Source organism: Ranitomeya imitator, chromosome 1, assembly GCF_032444005.1.
Source record: "Ranitomeya imitator isolate aRanImi1 chromosome 1, aRanImi1.pri, whole genome shotgun sequence".
NCBI lineage: Eukaryota > Metazoa > Chordata > Amphibia > Anura > Dendrobatidae > Ranitomeya > Ranitomeya imitator.
Genome location: NC_091282.1, coordinates 293,566,799 through 293,584,091, shown reverse-complemented (window position 1 = coordinate 293,584,091; position 17,293 = coordinate 293,566,799). Strand labels below are relative to the sequence as shown.

General features: G+C 45.1%; 1 protein-coding gene across 1 annotated transcript in view; it reads right to left on the bottom strand.

Moving 5' to 3' along the window:
• PPIL2 (peptidylprolyl isomerase like 2) overlaps window positions 1–17,293 on the bottom strand; it is an 85,574-nt gene that overhangs the window by 16,305 nt on the left and 51,976 nt on the right. Inside the window, exons 6-8 of the mRNA XM_069756580.1 lie at window positions 14,478–14,529; window positions 3,261–3,352; window positions 2,978–3,067 (exon numbers count right to left, since the gene is read on the bottom strand). Of these exons, the coding sequence (XP_069612681.1) occupies window positions 2,978–3,067; window positions 3,261–3,352; window positions 14,478–14,529 (234 nt within the window). The remainder of the gene's footprint in view (window positions 1–2,977; window positions 3,068–3,260; window positions 3,353–14,477; window positions 14,530–17,293) is intronic.

Below are 17,293 nucleotides of genomic sequence, written 5' to 3'. Positions count from 1 at the left end.
AAGCTCATGAAACAACTAACTGGGCAGGTTTACAAGTTTTACCCTGAGAAGGACACAACTTATTACAGTCGAATTACCATCTTCTTAGTGTTGCTGCTTTCAGCAAAATCATCAGAATTACCGTTTAGTCTGGTCAGACACCGATATCACATGGAGGATTACAGGAGAAATTTGCAAAAATAAACCAGAGATCACTCAGTGCTGAATATAAGAACTACGGATATTGTCAAACTAACATGCCATCCATGGTCTGCTCAGGATAGTCCCCAGTATAAGCCTGCTGCTGTTGTATAGTACAACATTTACAATGATTTGGGCTTCAGTGTATACAATTTATAACCTATCCCCTATAGCTACTTGAACCAAATAACTTAGCAGAAGGAACGCATTACACATATTTGAGCTCATCTCTTAAAAGAAAAAAAAAGTGAAGGCGTGCCATGATTTACAATCACAAACTTAGCTTCTATAGTCACTGCTCATGTCTGACATCTTGGTAAACCCCGCAGCACAGTGATGTTAGGTCTATCTTATCAAATGATAGTTTCCTTTATCTTCACTTCTATTTCTTAAAAGCTTCGAAGATGGATCAAACTACAGCGATAAAATGACTATTACAGACAAACACAAATTCAATCATCAAAACAATTTAACATCAAATCAAATTCACTTTTCTATTCTTTAACTCAATCACTAAGCCCTTTAAATCTTTTAACAGCGTAGTTCTCAGCTTCTGGCCAGGTGGTTCAGTGCATCTACCCACCTAGATGTTATGCATGTAGCACTGCCCCCACTCCCACGCTTTCTTAATGGACAGCACTGACTCCAGTAACGTCTACTGGTATAACATGTAGGTGAGTGCACCGTATACCGTAACTCACCCACGCCAAGGATGCGCTGAGCACCTCATCATTATATCTGGATAACAGATTAAATACTAAGGCTCAGATTCATCAAAGTGATTACGCTTTGAAGAGCCAATACATTTTTGTACACTGTTGAGTTACTTAAAAACGTTGCCACTTTTGATGTTTCAACGCCAGTTTCGGCCAGCTCGTCAAATTGACAACGAGCTGTGGCATACCCCCTTACACCACCAATCTTACTCCAGTCTCTGACTGGAGTAAGATATGTGTTAGGGTCGTGCCTCTTGATGAATTGGGAACGTCTGGCTCCAACATACCCCCCTCTGTATTGACAAGTCGGTGCCCAAAAGGAATAGTTTTAGTAGGTCTATGTCCTCTATAATGTGCTGAACTTCGTATGGACAATCATTTTGTCTGAAAGACCGCCGTTAACTCCATCCATGTAAAATCACGCAGAGAAGTATCAAAGTTCCAATTAAGGTCTTGTCACTGAGTAAGGGTCAGATGAGCTGCCCAGAATGAACAACAAATTGCCCTACGGCAAGCAGATCAGTGCAGGCCTACTATACATTTACATGCTGCAATTATCGGAAGGAAACAGTGACTTCCATATAGTTCCCATTGATGTCGGCACCACATCGCCAGTTTACATGAGGGGATGTGTTGTTGACTGACAAGACCCTTTATCCCTTCCTAAAAGGTGCAGTTAACAAATTGGTTAATTATCGTCTGTCACTGGATCACTGGAGTTCCAGTCTAGAAACTCACCAGATGACATGATCAGTTTATGAGTCTCGCTGCATCGTTGATCTTACAGAGCAATAAAAGTTAATAATGCTACAGTAAAATGAGAAATGCAATATGGAGGGATTTTAATACAATCAGCAAAGCTCTTTGTTGTGCTCCCACGTCATTTTACAGTTTGTAATCGACAGCTAAGTAGGACTAAGAAATGAATATAATGTTTTATGTCACAAAGATCTGGTAATTATATTTTTAATGCACAAAGATTTACGACTCCTTATGCCGCTACCAAAATATTATGGAGGTTTTAAAAGGATATCACAAAAGTCAGTAATTCCAATGTGAAGTCAATTACTTCTGTCCAGCACAAGGCAGGAAATGTAGGCTTTAGACAAACATGGCTGATATTAATTGATGTCACATGGGTGCAAGCGATGTATGGAGTCTGCACCATAGCTGTGTTACAGCCATGATCTGCCTGTAACACCACCAAGCAGCAACCAGAGCTAGCTCCAATCACTGACTGGGGCATTTAAATCGCTGGGGTGCAAGCGTGCTTGTACGCATTTTCCCGTGGATCAAGTGTGGGGTTTCAACAGGACACCATGGCAGCCGCGAACTGCTGAAGGCCCCGTGGCTTCCACACTAGTCCTCCTATAAAACCAAGCGTCAAAGGATGCTGGGCGTCATAGTAGAACGTCTATTTAGCCACATACTGCCGCATTACAGTATATAGTATAAGTGACCAAATGATTAAAAGGTCCATAGGAGAACTAAAAAAAAAAATAACATACAAATAAAAAAATGCTTTAAAATACAGAAAAAATTAAACCCCCATTAACCAGTTCAAAAATAAAACTAAATAAAAGTATTTTGTATTGTCATGTTCACATGCAGGAATTGCCTAACAAACAGCAAATCCCTGCATGTGTTATGGCTTTCTAACAGCCACGGGAACTCAAACACATTTTTCGAGCACGCCGAAATCACTCTGTTTGCACAAGAGTATGCTCAGATAACGCTTTATCCAAGCATGAACGATCATCACTAAATAGAACGTCATGCAGGGGTTAATGAAGCCATATACATCATTGTATATGCATATGACAGTGGTTTTAGGCAGATTATCAATTAAAGTGCTACAGCATATTCCATAGATGCCAAATAATGGACCATGATCTGCCATGTATGAGGGATACAGCCCATAGTATGGAGCAGTACTGTCCACAATGCATATCCATATAGCATATATCCATATAGCAGCCCTCATTTTTCCCTGCGATTTACTTTATCACTCTTTTATCTTTTTTTACTTGCAGCAAATACTTTTTTACAGCCCCACAGAACTGGATGATGCAAGTTCCTACCTGTAGAGTTATAATGTCTTGGCGGGTGAAAGGTTCATCAGTTAGTAGGTCTTTGTAACTCTTCGGTTTAATATTTAATTGTTCAACAGCCTGGGTGGGGAAATTACAGAGTTCATTTTATGACAAGGGTTGAACATGGACAGGTCCATTAAAGCTAACTGTATGAAGCAGACCTTTACGAGCCCGTACACTATATCCTAATATTCCTCTGTGCCAACAGGACAGTGTACATGTCAGTAGTTGTACATTAACGGCAATGCATAGTAAGAGGGTTTTCACTTACTTCATATGAGAAGACATTTCCTGTCTGGCTAATAGCCACGATGTGGGAGTTATTGGTAAACACCGAGAACAGCACAGGGCAGTGATACTTCCCTATAAAAGAAGAGCGTTCTCAGAATAGGGAAAAAGCAGACATTTTACAAAACCTCTTTACGACAAAAGGAGTTTCACCACAAAGTTGATTTTAATTAATAGAGCTTGGAATAATAATAATTTCCACAATTAGATGTTTTTAAATAAAATGTCCCTGTGCTGAGATAATCTTATAACTGTGCCCCTGCTGTGTACTGTGTAATGTATGTGTCTGACTGTACAGGGACATGGTCTGATCATAGCACAGCTCCTGGGTGGGGGATGGGGGCACAAAAGAATATACAGACATTACAGCACACCACAGATAATTCTTTTTGTGAGATAAAACATTTCACTGCCTGTTTAAAACTTGTTTTACCTCAAAGAAAGAATCAGCTGTGATCCCTATTATCCTCATTGATCAATAAAAATATGTGATTAAAAAAAAAAAAAAAAAATCAGCTGTGATCCCCTGTTGTCCTGTCTGTATACTCTCTTGCTTCCTCCCCTGCCCAGGAGCTGTGGTAAGATCAGACCATGTTCTGTACGGTCAGACACGGCCATTACACAGTACACAGCAGAGGCACATGTATAAGATCTCAGCACAGGAACATTTTATTTAAATACATCCAATTGTGGAAATTATTATTATTCCAAGATCTATTGATCTTGTTTGTGGGAAAAACCACTTTAAGGCTACTTTCACACTAGCGTCGGCCCGTCGCAGTGCATCGGGCCGACGTACCGACGCATCCTGTGACAACGCAGCACAACGGGGGCAGCGGATGCAGTTTTACAACACATCCGCTGCCCCATTGTGAGTTGCGGGGAGGAGTGGGTGGAGTTCTGGCTGCGCATGTGCGGTCGGAAATGGCGGACACGACGCACAAAAAAAGTTGCAAGCAACGTTTTTTTTGTTCCGACGGTCCGCCACAACACGACGCAACCATCACACGACGGTTGCGACGTGTGTCAATGCGTCGCTAATGTTAGTCTATGGGGAAAAAACGCATCCTGCAGACAACTTTGCAGGATGCGTTTTTTTCTCCAAAACGACGCATTGCGACGTGCGTCGTACGACGCTAGTGTGAAAGTAGCCTAAGGCTATGTGCACACGCTGCGGATTTTGCTGCGGATCCGCAGTGTGTCAGCAGCAGTTTCCCATGTGTTTACAGTATAATGTAAACCTATGAGAAACCGAAAACGCTGTGCCCATGCTGCGGAAAAAAACACGCGGAAACACAGCGGTTTACATTCCGCAGCATGTTACACCTGCTCCATAATAGAAAACCGCAGGTGTAAAGCCGCAGTGGAATCCGCACTAAAACCGTGGTAAATCCGCGGTATTTCCTCAGGAAATCCTCAGGTAAAACACAGTGCCTTTTACCTGCGGATTTCACAAATCCGCTGCGGAAAAATCCGCAGACCTCAAGAATACGTGTGCACATACCCTAAGGCCCCTGTATACATTATACTACAGTTGGCAGCATCTGCTGATATCGGTCAACAGTCTAATGTGTATTGGGGTCTTCCTATTCTCCCCTAACATGTCAAGGAAGAGACAGATCGTTTTGTTGGCATGACAATAAGTAGCTGCCAGAGGAGGCTGGCAGAGGCTCTCTCATAGAAAACACAAGTATACTGGGCTGAGCAGAGCGTTACTGCATATGGAAAGTTAGGAGAGTTCGCTCTTAGACAAACAATCATTTGCTAAAACTTGACTCTAGTTGGAAGTAATCTAGACCAGGCAATCCCTTTAATGATAACTTATGATGATAGTTACTACAATCCATTCCTATTCCCATAGTCTTCAAGCCTTCTCCTTCATTCGTTGCCAGTCTTTCAGATAGTCACATCACATCCATTTAAAGGGGTTGTCCGTTCCAAATCGATTAGTCTGCAGTAACTCTGTATGTCTTTAGACTTTTGAATCTCTCCTGTGCACGCACTGTGTGGATTCGCCCGTTTCGGAGCTGGGACTGGAGGGTAAGTATGCGTTATACATACTCAGGGCCTGTCTAGTGGGCGCTGCCTCGCTCTATACACTTGTATGGATTTAGGCCACGCCCCTTCTAGTGACGGGTCCACGCCCACTGGCCGGGAGCATGTATGAACTATATAGATATATCATGTATAGTTACACAGAGTGACTGCACACTTATTGATTTGGACCGGAAAACTCCTTAAGTTTCACATTATCGTGGCAACCACAGCCTGGAAATTTTGTAGTATCCACAACATTACGTCAAGGCAGGCTGCCATGGTCAATGGGACAACTCAATGGATGCAAGCGACAATAAACGTATTTAAAATATTGTATTTTCCTACATCCAGTTCAATAAAATATTACCAAACGTTAACATAGAACTCTGAAAATCCATTTAAGTCTTAAATGGGTTCTATGAAAATAGATAAAAAGTAATTGTCACTATAAATAACAGATCACACTTGTTTTGTTTAGGGAACAAATCACTGTAGATCATTAAAATGGCTGCCATACTATAACATTGACAGAGACCTGTCCTACAATATAAAAGGACCGGTGTCTAAGCATGTCAGGTAGGAAGCTTCTCGCCCGCCCTTCATTTGTAGAACACATGCTCCTAGTGAGTATTCTAATTTTTTACTGTGGAGATACCAGGAGTGCTGAGGTAAGAAAAGGCCACACACTGCTGTCCACTCTTTATCTGATCTAATACTGGAGAAACCAGAGGTGCTGACGTAAGAAGATGCTGCTCACTCTGCTGTCCACCTTATAGATCTATTAAATGAAGATACCAGGGGGTCCTGAGGCAAGAAGAGGCTGCTTACACTGCTGTCCATTAGATCGATCTGATCTAATACTGGTGATACCAGAGGTGCCGAGGTAAGAAGAGGCTGCTCACACTGCTGTCCACCATCTGTTTCTGATCTAACACTGGAGATTACAGAGGTGCTGAGGTAAGAAGAGGCTGCTCACACTGCTGTCCACCATCTGTTTCTGATCTAACACTGGAGATTACAGAGGTGCTGAGGTAAGAAGAGGCTGATCACACTGCTGTCCACCATCTGTTTCTGATCTAATACTGGTGATACCAGAGGTGCTGAGGTAAGAAGAGGCTGCTCACACTGCTGTCCACCATCTGTTTCTGATCTAACACTGGAGATTACAGAGGTGCTGAGGTAAGAAGAGGCTGATCACACTGCTGTCCACAATCTGTTTCTGATCTAATACTGGTGATACCAGAGGTGCTGAGGTAAGAAGAGGCTGCTCACACTGCTGTCCATTAGATCCATCTGATCTAATACTGGTGATACCAGAGGTGCCGAGGTAAGAAGAGGCTGCTCACACTGCTGTCCACCATCTGTTTCTGATCTAATACTGGAGATTACAGAGGTGCCGTGGTAAGAAGAGGCTGCTCACACTGCTGTCCACCATCTGTTTCTGAGCTAATACTGGAGATTACAGAGGTGCTTAGGCAAGTAGAGGCTGCTCACACTGCTGTCCACCATCTGTTTCTGATCTAATACTGGTGATACCAGAGGTGCTGAGGTAAGTAGAGGCTGCTCACACTGCTGTCCACCCTATCTTTCTGATCTAATATATGATATACTAGGGTTGGGAAGGCAAGAATAGGCTCCTCACGCTGTTGTCCACCCTGTCTATCTGATCTAACACTAGAGATACCATGAATGCTGAGGCAAGAGGAGGCTGCGGACACTGGTATAGACCCTGTATCTGATCTAATATTGAGGAATCCAGGGAAAAGAAGATGCTGTACACACTGCTGTCCATCCTTTCTTTCTGATCCAATACTGGAGATACCAGGGAGTGCATAAGTAAGAAGTGGCTACTTACACTGTTGCCAACCCTGTCTTTCTGAATGTGTTGCCAGAAATTTAATTCTATAGTAATTACCTCCCTAGACATAACAAGTGTGAATTCCTATATATGGGCAGCACGGTGATACAGTGGTTAGCACTGCAGTCTTGCAGCACTAGGATCCTCGGTTCAAATCCCACCAAGGACAACGTTGGCAAGGAGTTTGTATGTTCTCCCCGTGTTTGAGTGGTTTTCCTTTGGGTACTCTGACATACTGATAGGGAATCTAGATTGTGGAATTAATGGTGCCATATTAGCTAGTAAAATAAAAAATAAATTACAGACAGTTATTACATTTTTTTCTAATGACATTTCCTTTAATCGTTTCAATTTTCTATACTCCGAGAACCCCTTAATTTTCAATGTTTTTACTGGTAGTTAACAGAATACTGTATTGTAAGCCTAAAATACACCACCGCAGGACTGACCTGATCACTGGTAGTCGAGGCTAGGCTATTAGATACAAATGTAGGATGTCCCAGATAAATAATTGAAATATATTTATCATCATGTATGGTGACGCATTTAGTAGTGTTTATACTTCAGTCCGATTCTTAGAAAATCATCTCTGAGGCCAGTCTCACACATCCAGATAATTCCGGTACCGGAAAAATCGGTACCGGAGTTATCCGTGTCCGTGAGCTCATGTGCTGACTGGGTACCACACGGAGCGTGCAGGAGACAGCGTTAGAGATAAGCGCTGTCCCCCCAACGTGGTGCTGAAGCTGCCATTCTGATCTTCTCTCCAGCAGCGTTTGCTGGAGAGAAGATATGAAAAATATAGTTCTTACCGATAACGGTATTTCTCTGAGCCCATGACGGCACCACGGAGAGAGGGGATCCGCCCACCAAGGACAGGAAACCTACGGATAAAAAGGCGGTACCACTCTCCTGCATCAGTTGTTTTACATAGAGAACGATGGGAGACTACTAAAACATTTGTAAATTTTAACTGTTTATCATAACGAGATACCGCGTGTTTAAAGACTATAAATAGACTATGGCACTAATTTGATGTGCGCACCCATAAGTGAAGGGAGGGAATGTACGGGTGCCGTCATGGGCTCAGAGAAATACGGTTATCGGTAAGAACTATATTTTTCTCTGATCGCCCATGACGGCACCACGGAGAGAATTGCATAGATAGTACATTCAGGGAGGGACCACCGCCTCCAGAACCCTTTTACCGAAAGTAAGGTCTGAAGAGGAGATTAGGTCCAATCTATAGTGCCTATAGAATGTGGATGGTGAAGACCAGGTAGCAGCTCTACATATCTGGTCTATGGAAGCTCCGGCCTTCTCCGCCCAGGAAGTTGCCACTGCTCTTGTTGAGTGAGCCTTAACCTCCCCAGGAACGGACATCCCACTTGCCGAGTATGAGAGACTGATGGCGTCCGTGATCCATCTTGCTATGGTGGCTTTGGATGCTTTTTTCCCCTTCCGGGGACCCTGGAAACACACAAACAGAGAGGGATCCTCCCTACTCTCTCTAGTGGCTTCTATGTAATGTAAGAGACACCTTTTTACATCTAGTGTATGTAATATTTGTTCCTCCTTATTTTTAGGGTTGGGACAGAAGGAGGGGAGAGATATCTCTTGGGACCTGTGAAATTTTGAAGCCACTTTCGGTAGATATGCTGGGTCTATTTTTAAAATGACTCTATCCTCTAGAAATTGTGTGTAGGGAGGATTAGCTGAGAGAGCCTGTAAGTCGCTAACCCTACGGGCAGAAGTGAGGGCGACTAACAGAGCAGTTTTTAGAGATAAATTTTTCAGTGAAGCTTCGCGTAATGGTTCAAATGGAGTACTAGTCAGGGCTTTAAGGACCAAGTTTAAGTCCCATTGAGGAACAACTTTTACTGGAAGAGGCCTCGATCTTCCTGCTGCCCTGATAAATCTAGAGACCCATCTGTTTGAAGCCAAGTCAAAATTGAATAGGGCTCCCAAAGCTGCCACATGAACTTTTAGGGTACTAGTGGCCAACCCCATCTCCAACCCATTTTGTAGGAATTCTAGTATGGAAGTAAGGGGAATTTCTTTCCCTATTCTTACACCTGAAGAAGACAGAAATTTTTTCCATACCTTGCCGTATTGTTTTGTTGTAACCGGCTTCCTACTTTGTAACAGGGTTGAGATTAGCCCCGGAGAGAACCCTCTGCTCTCTAATAATTTCCTTTCAAGAGCCAAGCTGTCAAGTGCAAGTTCTTGACTCGTGGATGACAGACTGGGCCCTGCGACAATAGATCCTGAAGGTCTGGTAATACCCAAGGGTCGGATATTGACATCTTCCTCATCCATGAGAACCAAGGTCTCTTCGGCCAGAACGGGGCAATTAGGATGACCAGCGCCCCGTCCTCCCGAATCTTCCTCAGCACTGCTGGAATCAGAATAAGAGGAGGGAAGGCATAGACAAGATGGTGACCCCAAGATATCAGGAAAGCGTCCACCGCTACTGGGTTCCCCAGAGGAGATAGGGAGCAAAAGGAGGTTACTTTTTTGTTTAGATGACTCGCAAAGAGATCTATTTTGGGAACACCCCATCTTTCTGTGATCTGGGTGAATATTGACCGATTTAGTTCCCATTCCCCCTGTTTTAGGCTGGACCGGCTGAGGAAGTCTGCATTGTAATTGTCTACTCCCCTTATGTGTAGGCTTGTTAGGGATAAGAGATTGCTCTCTGCTATTTGCAGGATTGAGTCGGTCACTTCCATTAGATTTTTGGAACGGGTACCCCCCTGGTGATTTAGGTAAGATACTACCACCCGGTTGTCCGACATTACTCTTACATGGTGAGAGTGAAGGACCCCCAAGAATTCTTGAAGGCCAAATTTTACTGCAAGGAGTTCCTTCATGTTGGAGGATTTGTTTACCAGAGATGGAGACCAAATGCCCTGGGCTACTAGGTCGCCCAGATGGGCCCCCCACCCTGAAGGGCTTGCGTCTGTAGTCAGGACTTTCGAGACCTGAATTACCCATGGGACTCCCTGGGAAAGATTTTCCTGCGATTTCCACCATGTTAGAGAGTGATTGGTGCGAGGAGATAGAGTCAACTGCCCGTCTAAATGCCCTCCTAGATGGATTTGCTCCGATAATATCTGCCATTGAAGGACTCTCGAATGTAATTGGGCCCACTGAACCGCTGGAATACAAGAGGTCATGGAGCCTAAGAGGGACATGGCCTGACGGAGTGTTATGGAGGGGAGAGATTGGGTTCTTGATACTAAACTTTTTAGTTTTTGTATCTTGTTCTCTGGGAGCCGACACTCCATCTTTTTGGAGTCTAGAGTGAGACCTAGGTACTCCTGGACCTGAGAAGGCATTAGTCTGGATTTCTCTATGTTTATTAGCCAGCCCAATTCCTTTAAAGAATGCATCACTATTGCCAGTTGATCCTCGCAATGTTGCGGGGAGGAGCCTATCACCAAGAAATCGTCCAGATATGGAACGATTAGGGTATTTTCTTCCCTGAGGTGAGCCATTACCTCTGCTATCAGCTTTGTGAAAACCCTCGGGGCTATGGCAAGGCCAAATGGTAGAGCTGAAAATTGGAAGTGATTTAGGACTCCCCTGATGTGAACTGCCATCCTGAGGAACCTCTGGTGATCCTTGTGTATTGGGACGTGATAATACGCGTCCTTTAGGTCCAGGACCACCATGAAGCATTGGGGAAACAACATTTTGATAGATGATTTTATCGTTTCCATCTTGAATGCTTGAACGTCTAAGTAATCGTTTAGTTTCTTTAGATTTATAATGGTCCTGAAGGAACCGTCTGGTTTCTTCCTCAGGAATAGAGGGGAATAGTACCCTTGCCCTCTTTCTTGTGGGGGAACCTCCAGGAGTACTCCCTTTTTTACTAGCCCGATGACCTCGTTTTCCAGTGCCAGCTGTTCTTCTGCCGAAGATATTATAGATGTCATCGTAAAAGAGGGACGGGGCCATTTTTTGAATGTCAGCCTCAGACCTGATTCTATGATGTTTAGAATCCATTGACTGGAGGTAATCTTTTTCCAGGCTGGGAGAAAGAGAGATAATCTCCCTCCCACCTGGGGCGAACCTTCATTGAGAAGGCTTCTTGGTATCGCTGGGGTTTTTGTTAAAGATGAACCCCTTGTTCTTGTTCCTCTTATCCTCCCACTTTCCCTGGCCTCTCCCAGGGTTCTTACGGAAAAACCTCTTGTTCCGAAAGGGCTTCCGGTAAGAGGGGAGACCTAGAGAGGGAAAGGACTTTTTCTTGTCCCCTGCTTTTTCCAAGATATCATCTAATGTGGAACCGAACAAAAACTCCCCTTCGCAGGGGATAGTACACAATTTTGTTTTTGTTTGTAGATCGCCAGGCCAATTCTTAAGCCAGAAGGCACGCCTGGCCGCATTAGCAAATACTGCCGACCTGGCAGCTAATCTTATAGAGTCTGCCGAGGCGTCAGCCAGAAAGGCCGCAGCTCCCCTTATTACGGGTAATGTCTTCAGCATCAAGTCTCGGGAAGTTTTCCCCTTTAATTGACCCTCTAGTTGATTCAACCAGATCATTAGGGAGCGAGATGTGCATGCTGCTGCCACTGCCGGTTTCAGGCCTCCTCCCGCTGACTCCCAAGAGCCCTTGAGGAAGGCATCCGCCTTCTTGTCCATAGGGTCTTTTAGGACCCCCATGTCCTCGAACGGGAGAGCGAATTTCTTTGATGCTTTCGCTATTGCTACATCTAATTTGGGGGCTTTTTCCCAAAAGGAGCAGGATTCATCCTCAAAGGGGTATTTCCTTTTGGGAGTTAGGAGAGTCTTTTTCATGGGTTTTTTCCATTCCTTTTTGATTAGTGCTGCAATTGTTTCATTAAGCGGAAAAGCTCTCCTCTTTTTTTGTTCTAAGCCCCCAAACATAATGTCTTGTGCTGATTTTTTAGGGTGGGAGTCTACTAACCCCATAGTACTCCTCACTGCCTTTATGAGGCCATCAGTGTCCTCTAATGGGAAACAATTGTGACCTCCTGAGGAAGAAGTGGATGACGAAGACGCGGAGGAGGAGTCGGAGGATACCGAACTCGCACTATCGCTGTCAGATTTAGAGACTGGGGACGGGGACCTGTGTCTGGTCCTTCTCCGTTTTCTTCCCCTTTTAAGGGATTTAAAGGTGTCTTCCACCTGCTCTTTAATCAGGTTTTTAAGATCTGTTGCAAACCCGGGCAGGCTTTCTGATACCGTCTGCTGTATGCAGGAATTACATAGCTGCTTCTCCCAGGCGAGTGGAAGATCCTCTTTACAGATGGCACAGACCTTGTGCTTGGTTTTACCTACGCTTTTCCTCCCCTAAAAGAGACAAATAATAATCTTACTGTCTCTAACTTTCACGAAGATCAACTTACCACCTCCAGGACCCATAAATACCGGTTGGGAATTCTCAGCCTCTGGCTTTTTCCCCGACGCCGTGCTGGACTCCTTGCTGTGTTGAGACCTTTGGCGTTCTTTGCTGGTGTCCTGGTAACCTTTCTGCTGCTGCCTTTTTTGCTGCTGCGGCGATGCTATAGGTGGAGGTGATTCAGGCAAGGGAGATGCCGGGTCGCTCATACTGCTGCTGCTGGTCTGCGCAAAACAACACTTGCTACGCTGGCGCTGACACGACTGCTCCTGAGGCTCCTGCCAATATACTGCAGAGCCACTGGGGGGAAGTAAATCCTCAGATTTAAACTTTCCCGCTGCTCCTCTTTTTTTTTTTTACTTCCCGGCGCCTGCGCAGTAGCGCCCGGCCGGCACGAGGAGCGCTGAAACGCTGGCGCCTGCGCAGACGCTCCTGCGTCTTGTAGAACGCCTAAGCGTCATGTCGGGATCTATGGAGCGTCCAGCTACGGCGAGGAGCGCCGAACGCCGACGCCTGCGCAGTCGCTTCCACGGCGCCCCGGCGTCTCGCGAGACCAGCGCAGTTCCGGGCATGCGCCGACTTTCCAAGATGGCGCCCGGAGTACAGATATGGCGCTGCTGACCGGCACCCCCGGTCCTATGCAGACCCTTATTGCGCGGCTCTGCAAGCCCGATGGCGTTGCAGTGTGCAGGCTGACGCGAGCTAGGGGAGGGCCACGCCGCACCTCCCGCAACCACAGAGGGACCCCCCTGGATGTTGCCGCTGCTGCATCTTACCTGAGGAGGTGACCGCGAACTCCTTGTCACCTCCTCCACGCACCCTTGAGGCCCACTAGCCCCCAGCGGTGGTGCCTCGGGTCACCACCCCAGCCGAGGCAGAGGGACCCCAGCTGCCTGAATCGGACTGGTTGGCCCCGGAATTCCAACGCTGACTGGTAAGTCCGTAGGTCTCCCATCAAGGACAGGAAACCAACTGATGCAGGAGAGTGGTACCGCCTTTTTATCCGTAGGTTTCCTGTCCTTGGTGGGCGGATCCCCTCTCTCCGTGGTGCCGTCATGGGCGATCAGAGAAAAATTCTTTTTTTTTTCTTTTCGTGTTTAAAATAAATATCCCTGTCCCCACCACCCTCCCACCCCCTGTGCGCCCGCCCGCTGTTAATAAAATACTCACCCGGCTCCCTCGCAGCATCCGGTCCTCGCCGCAGCTTCTCCTGTATGAGCGGTCACGTGGGGCCGCCGATTACAGTCATGAATATGCGGCTCCACCTCCCATAGGATTTTTCATATCTTCTCGCCAGCAAACGCTGCTGGAGAGAAGATATGCATGGCGGCTTCAGCACCAGATGCAGGGGACAGCACTTATCTCTAGCGCTGTCTCCTGCACGCTCCGTGTGGTACCCAGTCGGCACACGTGTGCCACACGGATGGCCTACATGAGCTCACGGACACACGGATAACTCCGGTACCGATTTTTCCGGTACCGGAATTATCTGGACGTGTGAGACTGGCCTAACCGTGACTGCCAAACCCTATTGTGCTGACCAGGTTTGCAAAAGTATGTTATAGCATACTGTTACTTGTACTGTATGTCATCTTATGTACGTTGATAAAAGAGATAGAGATATTTAGGAATAGGCTATCAACATTTCTACAAGAAGGTGTGGGAAGAACAGAATTTGTGCTGTGATATTAGTGACCCATGGACACGTTTCACTCTCATTCTAAGCACATGCAAATCAGTTAGGGATAAGGAATACTGCCACCAAATTTAACTCCTACAAGTAAATATGCGAGTAGAAAAGAGAAAGCCTCAAGAAGTGTATATTAAGTAGAACTATCAGCTTCTTACTTTATGTTACAGCCATATATTATAAAGACACACGTACCACCATGCCAATGCATGCCCTGTCAACACATTAAAGACAACCAACTTACCATCTTGATTCTTTGCAAAGTTCAACTTAATAAGAGATTTGGCTTCTAGTTTCTGCAGAAAATAATAGTAACGCGAGTTAATGTGGCACATAAAAAAATACAGCAAGGCAGGCGTGTAATGGTCGATTATACTGAAATACGTGACAGTACAAATTGTTGTAAATAATGCCATTCCTTACAATATAATAAAGATCTTTTATTAGAACTCTGGTTTGTGCTGTTCTTTGGAATTCCTTTCAGAAATGGATGAGTTTATTAAAGAGAACCTGTCAGCAGACTCATGTTGCCCAAACCATGGGCAGCACGAATCAGAGCCCTCTGTATGATTGCAGCCTGGGGTCCTTTACTCTGAGAAAATATAGTTAGAAGTTCCTAGTTAGAGGTGATGGACAGGTATCTCGCTATGGGAGGGAGCTGTCAATCACCTGCAGCGGTGCTGGGAAAGGTCGGGGAGTTGAATAAACCAGGCTGACATCGCGCAGCCAGGCTCTGACTCACGAGGCCTGTGGTTTGGACAGCATGACCCACCTGGCCGGGGCCCCTTACCACTTGGGGGTGTGTTCGTACACAGTCTGCCGCTGTCCAATCACTGGTGACAGGGCGTGCAGACGTATGGACACACCCCTTTTACAAAAGGAATAGTCACACCCAATTGTCTATTTGTTTATAAACAATCAGGGAGAACTACAGAGGAGTGAAGAGGAGATGAGAAAATGTGCCTCAAAATACAAGTTGCTACTAAAACTAACATGTCAGTAAAGATGACAGATTTTTTCCTAAAGGAGAAATTACATAAATCTGTAAAAAAAAAAAAAAATGATGACATTAGATAAAATTTCTTATGCAATCCATCCAGCCTCTGAGGGCTTTGGAGACCCAATGGCAGGTAGTCACGGAAAAGGGCACCATGATGGATTGTGCTGCTTGTTTCTCTGGGGCATACGTGGAATTCATTTATCCTGATCTATGAAAATAATATGCTATTTTTGCTTATACAGGGAAACCGGAGCTGACAGCCAAGGGCCAAAAGATCATTCAGCTGCCACTTCTCTAATGCCTACCTAGAATCTGTTTGCTCTTGGATTACAGCACCCACCCCTTTGACATTCCCTAGCGCCATCATCCAAAACCAACCACATATCACAGCCAATTCTGGCAAGAGAACGTGTAATAAGTGAACCAATATACACAATAACAATATTTATCTGGAGTTTTGCATTATGGCTGCCCTCCTGGCAGGAGGCAGGTTAATTAATAGTCAAGTGGAGGGTCCATGACCTACTTTCTGAGAAGCCGGCACTAGGGGCCTGAAGGCTTGGTGACATACAATCCCCTGCAGGGTGTGGGTGCATGACAAGCTTCTTTTAAGAATACACAGACAATGTGAGAATACTCGACAGGCAGAATTTAGAAAGTGTCCAGCACCCTCTAGGGAACACCTGACATGTGACCCCATACAGTATGGGATATCTTGTGTACCGCCATTCGGCACACCTGGCATCCACCATAGAGGACTTTGAAAGTCCTTATTCCAGGAGGTTGTGACATGGGCCAAATACCTGTAGGGCATGAATGAAGCATACAAAGGCTGACATGTGCAAGACATGCTTATGCACGCTCACAGAATGCCAGATATTCAAAGCATGCAGACGGCCAGGGTGGAACGGATCATTAATATCCACGGAGCTGGTGAAAATAGAGTCTATAATTATGTGTGTATTAATATGCTGGTAATAGAATATGAAAAGATCTCCTTCAGATGCCAGAACTTCGGTTGACTGAATAGGGGGTAAAAGAATTAGGAATCCGGAACAATAAAAATGGTTACATTATTTGTAGTCAGCCTTACGTCTGTTCTTTGGAGCCTTTCGCTGCAACACCCCTCTAAACCTGTTGCTAAAAAGTAAATAAGGGAAATGTATTCTACTTTTGGTAACCACAGTTATGAGAAAAAAAAAATCTGTAATATAACCTGAAACATGCCATGAATTAAGTCTGTCTCGTCTTCAGAGTATGGCCGTAAGAAACATTGCTGGTGATCACATACAATCATTAACCTACTGATCCAGTTACAAGTCTCTGCAACTTTAAGTCTAGCAAAAACAATAATCCCTTATGAACATATTTGCTGGAGTGTGTGATGAGTCACTTTTCAGCACCATTATGATCATTCACTGAATTAACTTGTTGAGTGCTGTAAGTAGTGCACTACACGTAGATCCCCAGCACGCTACTACCATCTAGGGGTGAAATTGGGACCTGCATAGAAGGATATTGGGACATTTAGATAATTCTTTGTGCTCAGTTGAACCCGTTTGTTATTATATTACATTAACCTTCTGCCAAAGAATAGTTCCCATAGATTGCATGATTCATAGGCTACAAATGATACTCCCACATATCAGCAGTCCAGAACAGAATCTGCATTGTCAGCACTGACCCACAGTCCAGGAATGTGACTCTGCTAGATCTGTCACAGGTGGCGTGTAATGCCAACGTATCCTCTATTCAGTACTTTGGCTGGCAGAAGAGGGTGCCCTTACTGCATGCATGGCCCTACAATATGACACATACTTGTCCCTCATTAGCAAAGGTCAGGACGTAAGATATAGTACTTATACCGAGTTACCTATATAACAATGCCACATATATTAGCCAGTAACTGGATCAGATCAATGATTATACTTTGTCCTCAGCAATGTTGTTTACAACTAGATTTGGGACGAACCAGTTCACAGGACCCGGTCCGTCGGCTGCGGTCACAGGACCCGGTCCGTCGGCTGCGGTCACAGGACCCGGTCCGTCGGCTGCGGTCA